Here is a 10,012-nt window from a genome sequence, read left to right as displayed (position 1 = left end):
CACACACACTCATACAAACAAATGAAATTTAAAAAATATTTTAAATTAATTTAGCAGGTCTAACGAATAGTATAATATGACAAGGTGGTGGGGATGATATTCAATTCGTCCTATAGGAATGTGAATTTACTGAGGCATCTGATTTATGTTCTAATTGCACATGAGTTTACCAACTGATTGTACAATGTTAAAGTCTTTTCTAGCTTGTTTAAGTGTTGTTCCATCTCATAATTTCTCCATTAGTGCAATGTTTGTTGAACATTTATTTAAATTCTAGTAACTACCAGATTGATGTTTTTGTTTTATATTTTATTATAAAAAATGTTGTTTAAATTTTATCCCAAAAGTTGACATTTATTTTGTTAATTATTTTTGTTTTAGCTTATTAATCATTCCAAAATTTATTCAGTTATATGTATTATTTATTATTCGACATTTTATAACAATAATTTCATTATTAATACTTTCGAGTTAACAGTAAATAATTTATTTTTTATTTATTTACTTTTGTTTTTGCCTTTTCATGTAGTGCTTAAAATGTTTAGTATCTCGAGAGTACAAAAATTAGACAAATTTTCCATAACATAAGAAAGTTTCAAAGTTAAAAACAATTAAAATATATACAATTATATAACCAATATTATATGTATATAATATAAATGTTTAATTTTGTGTTAGACATTCAAAGAAAATATGTGTTTATTAGGTTTAAAGAAAAAAAAAACAATTTTATGTATGTCAGCTTTATGTGTACCTATTTTATTTACAGATCTTTTTTCTAGTCTATTAAAATTTAAAATATTTATTCTATCAAAAAAATTATAATTTAATGTTACTAATTAAGATTTTTTCACGTACTTAAAATTTTATTTTGGAAAAAATTTCTAATGAATTGTTAAAGTTTGTTGGGTGTGGATAGTGAAGAGAGGACATTGTCCTGAGTGGTCTGTGATTTTGAAAGTAGAACAATTGGAAATTATATATATTTTTCTCTGTTATGTTTGGTTCTTTATCATGTTGGGCACGCGTTACACATATAAAAAAAATTGATATGCTCAAAGCGGTTATCTATTTTTTTTTCAGTCAATTAGAAAAGATTTATGGGAATGTTAAGTTAAAGGATGCAAACACACTGCCATTCTAAATTTTCCCAAATTAAACAATTTCTTTTTAGTTATTACTTTGTTAACATTTCATATTATATTGCATAATCGTGGAAAAATCTAGCAAATTTTAAATTTATACTATGTTAAATAATTTAAAATATTTGTAAATTAAAAGTATTTATTAGATAACAAATTAAAAATTACTTTTCCCACTTGAAGATTAATTGTATTTTATCTCACATGCAATAGTACCTTAATTATATTATATATTATATTCCTTGTTGATTGTTTTAGATTTTTTTTTTTACATTATAAATATTTATTTTTCCGTTTGTACTTGTTTTGTACAAAATTTGTTACCAGATTATTATGATTTTGTATAAAACAAGTCACATTATCTGTGTCTGGAGCAAATAAAGTAATTGTAACGTGAAAAGACATTTGGACTTGAACTTTTCATTGTACCAATTATTTCCTTTATCATAAAAAAAAATAATAATAATAACGAGTTTTCTTGAATATCAATTTTGTCCTAATATTTATTTACAGAGTAATTATTTATTTTATTTTTTTTAATATAAGCTATAATAAACTAAATTTATTCTGTGAAATTATGTTTGAGTTTTTGGAAAATTTAACCACAAAATAAATATCCAATGTATTTATTTATTATTTAAATGTTTTTAACCTCAATCCTTTGAATATACATAATACATATATGCGTAATTGTGAATATTTTTTGGTCATTATTAATTTGATATTATAATATGAAATATTATGAGTATCTTTCTGTTAAAGTTATATAACAGATTTTGAAAAATCAAACTTGAATTACATCAGTTTGTCAAGGTCTACAATTTACAAATAAATATTGGTAATTGACAAGAATCAAAAGCAATTTAAAAATGCCAGAAGTTAGTCATAATGTAGCACCCTTAGCAATTAGGTTTGGTGTTTAAGAACTTAAGTCCCAATTTTCACATGAAAGTTCATCATTTGTGTTACTGGTAAAAGAATTAATTTAAATTTTCAATTTCTTTTTTTTTGTTTATAAAGCTACTGGTGTTTATCATCATATAGTTAATAGTTATATTTCATAATTCAATGTAAACAGACAGGAGCATCATTTTGAGAAGATGGTGCTAGGTGTACATTTCCATAAAATTTTTAAAACGCCTTATTTACACTTTACAGTATGTACTATGTACATATAATACATTTGGCATATAAAAAATGAATGGTTATAGGTCAAGTTTAAACTTTTTGTCTTTAATTTCATAAAATTTAAAATCTGGCCATCTAATAGGTAAATTTACTTTCCAAAGTTAAAAAGATGGAAAGTAAATGGCTGTACCATAGAATAGAATTACTAAACATATTTAATAATATTTTTATATTGCCATCAAAGTTATTTATTTCACTATTATTAGTAATATAACAGATTAAATTAATTTTTGTCTAACATATTGTATACACAAAATATTTATACTTATCGTTCTGCTCAGAATCTAAAATATTTTTATATAGAAATATTAATGTTGAATCCTTTGTCGGTAGTCAATCTACGATTTTTTTTATGAGTATTTGAATTTAAAATTTTTGTGAAATTCTATAAAATCATGAAAATTTGTAAATTATGGTTTTTTTTTATTAATATTACTACCTAAGATTTGAAAATATAATAAACGGTTTTCTAACATAGACCTATAAATATGTATATATATATATACTTATAGTTGTATGTTTTCTAAAGACGAGCAATGTAATGCACAAATGCACATGATCATTCATAATCGACTGGACGGATTGTATTGTGCTACAGTAGGTGGGTACTATTTACATGGATTGGGCAGTATCGAGTATTTTATACAATAATTTTATCGAAAAATACTCGATACTTTATTGCGATATTTAGAAAAAATAATTTTATGAATCCATAATTTAATTGCAGTACAACTTGTACGAAACCTATGAGCCATATTCAGTTATATTTGTATATCCCTGGCAGGATTTATTCATAATTTACCAGACATTATACTTTTGAAAAATTAACATTTTTAAAAAGAAATAAGAATATGATATAATATCTATAATTTATTTTTATTATTATTTATTCATGTTATTTAACAATTGACTTATTATAATATATTAATATTTAAACTTAAACTAATATTTGGAATTTTAAAGTTAAATGCATTTGTCTAGATTCACAACCTACCTTATTGTGTATAAATAAACTTTAAAAAAAATCCTATGCATATAGGATATCACAGGCTAATACTAATATTTTCAAATTTATGTAGTACCGGGTATCGAGTATCTAAATATTTAAAATGTAAGTAGCGAGTATCTAAATACTTAAAATGTAAGTATCGCGATACTGATTTTTGAGTATCTTGCCCATTCCTGACTATATATTTATTAAATTTGAATAAATTTATTTTGGAAAAATTATTTTGTGAAACAAAAACTAGTGATAGTTGCTAGACGTATAATTAATTAAAAACTGGCGGGGAATAATATTGACTACACATCGTCTTTTCCATGCACCACGAAAATTGCTTCAAATCTTCGCTAGCAGCTGATAAATGGTATCAAACATTAAAATATCGGTTATTTTTCCGCGACGCCTGAATTTCAGATTCAAATTCAAATTAAATATCAATCATATTCATGTATGTAATACAAAAAATTATTATCTATTATCTATAAACATCAACTATTTAGGTACAGTTGTATACTAACGGAATTTTTACTTTTAATTTTTAAAGTTTTATCAATTTAACATTTCACTGTCAAGTGTTGAATTTTGAATTTTGATGTTATTAAATACTTGAATGTTGTCACTTTTGTCAGAATTTCCTCTACTAATCGATCTTTTTTCGGATTTTTCTAAATCCTTCTGTTTTTTAATTTGCGTGTACATTAATAGATTTGAAGTTTTAAAATGAACAAAGAAAGGCGCGTTGGCCGTCGTAGTGTGGTACAAAATCTTGTTAAACTTACTCCCGAATATGATAATGGTAAGTACTAAGTAGCATAATATAATTCTGTACCTATTTATTATTTTTTATTTTAAACGTAATATTATTTATAACTCATTCTATGTTATATATTAAATTGTTTTATGAACTTAAAGCATCATATTATTTAATAGTTGTATTTTATAGAACTATGCTTGTCAAAGTTATTGAAATTAAATAACATGTTTATTGCTATCTTTGAATGTTTATGAGAATGATAGCCGATAGGTAATTTAAAATAAACATGATATTGGTTACTTTATTAAATACAAAATAACTACATGTTACATATAAGTCCTAGAACTGGGGATGACTAATTACTCGCAACATTATGACTGTGACAAAATCCGTTAACATTAAAATAATAATCAGTCAAGAACTGCAACTATCTTCTGAATTCTTGGTTAGGTTACATAAATTATAATATATTAAGTATAATTATATAATATATTGAAATAATGTAATAACTATAGTCGGGTTACCTACAATTTACAAACAAATATATATTTTTTGTTCCGTCATATTTTATTCAATATAATCTTTGCACTGTATTAATAAATTAATTGATCTAATGTAATGTAGCTATGTAAAATAATATAAATAACATTTAAATAAAGTAAATTTTTATTTTTAAAAAATGTCATGGTTAAACTTGAATAAATATTGTTGTTTGATTAACACATCAATAATTACTATGCTGATGTCATCCCCAACTATAATTAACTAAAATATACATAATACTTGACATATAACACCAGAGGTGTCCAATATTGTTTTCTTGTTTATTAATATCAATATTTTTTTATTGGATTTATCAATTTTATAATATTATTTAAGATAATGAATGATTTAAAAAAAAATTATTAATTCTTAAAATTAAGAATTTTAATTTTTAATTATAAATATCACCACATAATTTAAGTGGTAACCGGATAAAAAAACCACTGACAAAAAAAGCCACAGATAAAAAAATCCATTGATAAAAAAGACACAAATTTTAAATCAAGTATCATATAAATTTTCAACTACAAAATTACTTGTACATTATATAATAAATAATAATATAATAATATAAGAAAAAAAAATTTTTCACAAAAAAACACAAATCATTGTAAAATTAAAAATTTATAATTTAAAAACATAATATAAAAAATAAATAATTACAATAATCTTATTGTGTAAGCAATAGCTGTCAAATATTCGTCTATTGTCCGTTGAGTTAAGCCATAACTACATATTTTATACAATTTTTCTTGTATTTTTCATACATTTTTTTTTTTATTTATTTATTTAAATTGCCTATTGCGAATTGGGCTAATTTTGTTTCATCAGAAGACAACTCTAACCTCATTTTCTTTATTAATGTCCAAATAGAAGAATGATTGTGGCCTGCTAATTTTGGAAAACAATGGTTCCACCCTTCTGTTTCGTTGTTAGTTCGATGTCCATTATCAAGGATAGTTTGATAGACATTCCATATTGATGGTGGATAGAATGGTGCAATATTTCGAAGTCTGATACCATTATTCGGATTATGCTGAACACTTCTGTAAGACCCGTGGACATATGTGGTATCAAAATAATTGACTAAACCTGTTGCCTCCGGTGGCATAATTGTTCTTAAAAAATCCATTCCCTCTAAAACTTTTTTTTCTGGTAAAAATGCTAGACTATCAAGTTTTCTACAAAATATACTAAAATGAACTAAAATTACCTTCGATCATAGTAGAATTAATTGGACAGTTTTTTTATCGTTACCTTCTTAGCATACATTTTACGGTGTCTTCAGTGGGCATTCTAGCTTTAGTTGCTGTTTCTATTTGCGATGCATTTTTCGTAAATACTTCTACAGGATTCATTATACTAGAAGAAGTTATTTGATCCTTCATTTTTTGTATACATTCAGTAACTTTTATTTCTTTTTTTTCGGGTAGATGATTATGTGGTTTTTTTCTATAGGATTATCATGTTGCAATTCAGTGTACATTGTCCCTGTACACTTGAAAGAACTTGCTTTCATACATCACCATGTACTACGCCATGTTATTTTATTTTTCCCTAAATGCTTAATGACGTACATATGACCATTAAAACAAATTTTGCTACCTCCTTTGTTTGTTTTAACAATTTCCATTATGAAAATTCAAAAAAAGTTTGTAAATAAACTTATAAAGAAATGTTCACAAATTTAAAATTTGTTCACAAGTTTTAACACCTTACACTTTTATTTCACAACATTTACACTGTACACAGACTGAGCATAACGGAGACTAAATAGTGCATAAAAGATAAAATTTTACCAATTTCCCAACAATATGTTTCAGTCAACCTATAATAATATTGGATTATAGAGACAATCACATAATATATATTGTTCACATAATACAATATTTTAGATACTAAGATACCAACACCAGTTTTAAGATAAAGTCAAATGACAATGACTTTTATTGCTATATACCTTAATCAGTTTAATCTCTCATATTTTAAATGTATATTTATAGTATTTATACCCAGGGGCGGACTGGGATAAAAAATGTCAACAGGATTTAGAATTAGATTGGCCACATCTATATATTTATTGATTCCACAAAAAATTTTTTTTTAATTTTGGCAACAACGACCACTGGCCCTATTTATACTTATAGTTTAAAATATTTGGTGTATTATTTTGTTAAATATTATTATAATATAAAAGTATGTAAGAATTATTAAACAATTAACAAATATTTTATGCTTATTATATGTGGTTATAGATACCTATATCAAAAAAGGGTTATATAGTTAAATTTTCAAAATATTTTGTTTAATTTTAGTTAACCTAACCATTTAGTTTTATTTTTTTATCCATGGATTTTTTATCCGTGGCTTTTATTCTAGATCCAATTTAAGTATATGTAAAATTAAATACTTTATGTCTTTATTTGTATTTTTTAGAAGAAAAAGTATCAGTGGGACCAAAAAAAGCTTTATTTGATGATGATACATTTGTTATGAAACGTACATTGAAGCCATTACATGAGGTATATACAAATATTTACATACAGTATAAAAATAAAAATAATAAGTATATTTCTATTTATTTTCAGATTAACAATTTTCAATTTACTTCATCAAAATCTAAAAGTCATGATAAACTTTATACAGAAAATACTTTTGACATACCTAAATCTACATATATGGACATGTTTAATAACCATAATAAAATTCCATTATCTCCACCTAGTAGAATCAAACTTCTTGAATCATCAATGGGAAAATCTCGCCAAAAGCCTTATGAACCTGTATTGCAGTCAAAAGAACTTTTTAACACCCTAATTGACTCACCTTGTACTAAGTATGAAAAGGTACAATTTAACAATGCATTATCATCTGCCTCTAAATATTTATTAAATCGCCACTTAGAATCTGTCCAAAAAAATGCAGACATATTTAATGTTTCAATACCTGATGTAAATTTGACTCCTGTCCACGAAAATAATTCTAATAAACTCATAACTCCAAGTTTAATAGACTTAAGTGTTACTTTGAAGCCAGACATATGTCAGTCTCTTAGCCAAAGTCAAACATCAAATCTACCTTTACTAGATGAAGTAATGAAAAATGAAGAAATTGATGATACTTACAAAACTCAAACATCAAATATGCCTTTGTTAGTTGAAGAAATTGAAGAATTAAAAAACAAAGAAATTGATGATATTCGCCAAACTCAAACATTAAATCTATCATTATTAGTTGAAGATATTGAGGAATTAAAAAAAAAAGAAATTGATGATATTCGCCAAACTAAATTGCAATGTTGTAATTTAATGAAGACCCGGTTCAAAGAAATTGAACTAGAAATTGAAAAACATTTTGGCATTATGGAAAATAAAGTTAATGAAAACTATGATAAATTGCTGAAAAAAGTTCAGGATGGAAATAATGACAGTGAGTCACAAACATCAAATATTACTGTAGAAACGGTGAAGGAAAAAAATTATACTAGAATGACTGGTGCATATGGAATTTTCAATAATTTAAATAAAGATTGCAGTTTTTTGAAAACTCCTAAAACTAAAGGCAAAACTCGAGAAGAAATGTTAAATAAAGGAGTTTTGACACCATGTACAATGTCATTTGTTTTACAAGAACAATTAATGCACCTGAATAGCAGTTCTTAAGGTAATATTATATATTATTAAAAGCTCATATTGTTACTATTAATTCTAAATTACTACTTACTGGTAATATTTTGTAATTTTATAACTTAAGATAATTAGTTTTATCATAATTTCTTATCAGACTTACTGCATAAAAAGTACAAATAATTCTTGGTAGTTCCTATCTTTCAAGTACTATGCTTTAGTTTATTTTGTTTTAAACTAACTAAATTTTGTGATCAATCGATCAACATAAGTATAATGCTATACATAAAAATTTTCAATATTTCTGTGAACTGATCAATCAAACAGTTTTCATCTTAGCACTAATTTGTATAGTATACTATGTCAAAATAGTTCTTATGAGAGTATTAAATCTATTTTGATTAATACCATGATCATCATTATTTAAAAAAAAAGCATAGCAAAACAGTGGTTGTCCAACCTTTTGGGCTTGCTTTATGTTACCAATTATATTAACATTTGGATAATGTTGATATTATCTATGTTTTTTGGATAATGTCAATTGTGGATGATAATTTTGTTATAACTATAATGTTATATAATATGCTATACAATATACAACATCGATTTGTAGTTGGCCTGTTTTTGCACGTAATATTTGCTAGTGCAATTTTTAAGTGTTTTAATTTTTTATTTAAATAAAATAAAAACAAAAACAAAATTTTATCAATCATTTGTGAAACTTTTGTCCAAAATATTAGTAGATGATATAAAATAAAAAATACTTAAATATAATAAATAAACTGAAGGCAACATTAAATCTTGTTTGAAATTATTAATATTGATTTAAATGTAATCATCATCTAAAATTTTATGCAATTCAAAATGTCATGCATGCCATATAACAATAAATGATAACACTTTAATTCCTTATTTTTAAATAATATTTCAAGAAATAATTTAAAATATAAAATAAAGTACTCAATTCAATGTTGTATCATTTTTAGATAACTCATTAAAAATAAATTCAAATTGTTTAATAGTAATATAATATAATATTTTATTATTAATATTATGTCTTTTATGGTAATTACTAATTGTCTTAAATATATTTAATATTATTAATAATTTAAACTATTTATAAAGTTATTTTATCTCTTGCATGATACATGTTTATAGTTGTTCAGATATTATCCAAAAGTTTGTGGCTAATATCATATTATCTGGTTAATATTAATATTACCTATAAAATATGTAGATGTATTTATTATAATATATTACCTTAAAAATTATTATTTGAATAAAAACAATATAGTGAGACAATTTGATAGTATTTTTAAATATTATTAAAAATAATAAAAATTTAATGAATATTGTCACAAATTAAAATTTCAGAGCTATTATGAAATATAATAGTGTAAACTGTATTTTATTTAACTTTATATACCATATTCTATTCATGTTTATTCTTATTAATCTGTATATTTAATCTTAATATATTTTATGTATATATTTAGTTTACGTTATGTTTCAGAATTTGACCTGTGAATAATCCAAAAGATAAAACTAACATTATTAAAAGAACTTAATTTGTTAGTCTTCAATTTTTATTGTGACGTTTAATTATTTTTATACAACAATTCAAGTATTTAATATAATTTTATTTTTAATGTTAATAATATTTTTTTTTTTGTATTATTATTATTTTTACATATAAATTAATATTATAGTTGCCATGATGACTGCAATATTGTAGTGTTAAATACATTTTTGAATT

The 10,012-nt window shown here is 23.7% G+C and overlaps 2 protein-coding genes across 3 annotated transcripts; one reads left to right on the top strand and one right to left on the bottom strand.

Annotated features, from left to right (window-relative positions):
* The first annotated feature begins 3,773 nt into the window (after positions 1 to 3,773).
* On the top strand, positions 3,774 to 9,910 carry LOC113548349. Of its 2 annotated transcripts, none has more exons than XM_026949191.1 (4): positions 3,774 to 4,129; positions 7,067 to 7,152; positions 7,219 to 8,293; positions 9,753 to 9,874. In XM_026949191.1, exons 1-3 carry the CDS (start codon positions 4,054 to 4,056, stop codon positions 8,290 to 8,292), a joined length of 1,236 nt encoding a protein of 411 aa, XP_026804992.1. In that variant the 5' UTR covers positions 3,774 to 4,053; the 3' UTR covers position 8,293; positions 9,753 to 9,874. The 2 variants fall into 2 exon arrangements, with proteins under 2 accessions (XP_026804992.1, XP_026804991.1); XM_026949190.1 differs by having other exon boundaries at positions 3,775 to 4,129; positions 9,770 to 9,910.
* On the bottom strand, positions 5,327 to 6,698 carry LOC113548350. The gene is made up of 2 exons (XM_026949192.1): positions 5,888 to 6,698; positions 5,327 to 5,811 (listed from the first exon to the last, which is right to left on the bottom strand). Exons 1-2 carry the CDS (start codon positions 6,016 to 6,018, stop codon positions 5,412 to 5,414), a joined length of 531 nt encoding a protein of 176 aa, XP_026804993.1. The 5' UTR covers positions 6,019 to 6,698; the 3' UTR covers positions 5,327 to 5,411.
* Positions 9,911 to 10,012: the final 102 nt, after the last annotated feature.

This window comes from Rhopalosiphum maidis, chromosome 4 (assembly GCF_003676215.2).
Source record: "Rhopalosiphum maidis isolate BTI-1 chromosome 4, ASM367621v3, whole genome shotgun sequence".
NCBI lineage: Eukaryota > Metazoa > Arthropoda > Insecta > Hemiptera > Aphididae > Rhopalosiphum > Rhopalosiphum maidis.
Note: the sequence above shows the minus strand (reverse complement) of the source record. Positions and strands in the feature narration are given on the sequence as shown.

Excerpts from the sequence above, each read along its gene's own strand:
- LOC113548349 (XM_026949190.1), top strand. The coding sequence starts at position 4,054 with ATGAACAAAGAAAGGCGCGTTGGCCGTCGTAGTGTGGTACAAAATCTT. Across the intron at positions 4,130-7,066 it reads TACTCCCGAATATGATAATG|AAGAAAAAGTATCAGTGGGA; the intron begins GTAAGTACTAAG and ends TGTATTTTTTAG. Across the intron at positions 7,153-7,218 it reads CATTGAAGCCATTACATGAG|ATTAACAATTTTCAATTTAC; the intron begins GTATATACAAAT and ends ATTTATTTTCAG.
- LOC113548350 (XM_026949192.1), bottom strand. The coding sequence starts at position 6,018 with ATGAAGGATCAAATAACTTCTTCTAGTATAATGAATCCTGTAGAAGTA. Across the intron at positions 5,812-5,887 it reads GTAAAATGTATGCTAAGAAG|AAAACTTGATAGTCTAGCAT; the intron begins GTAACGATAAAA and ends TATATTTTGTAG.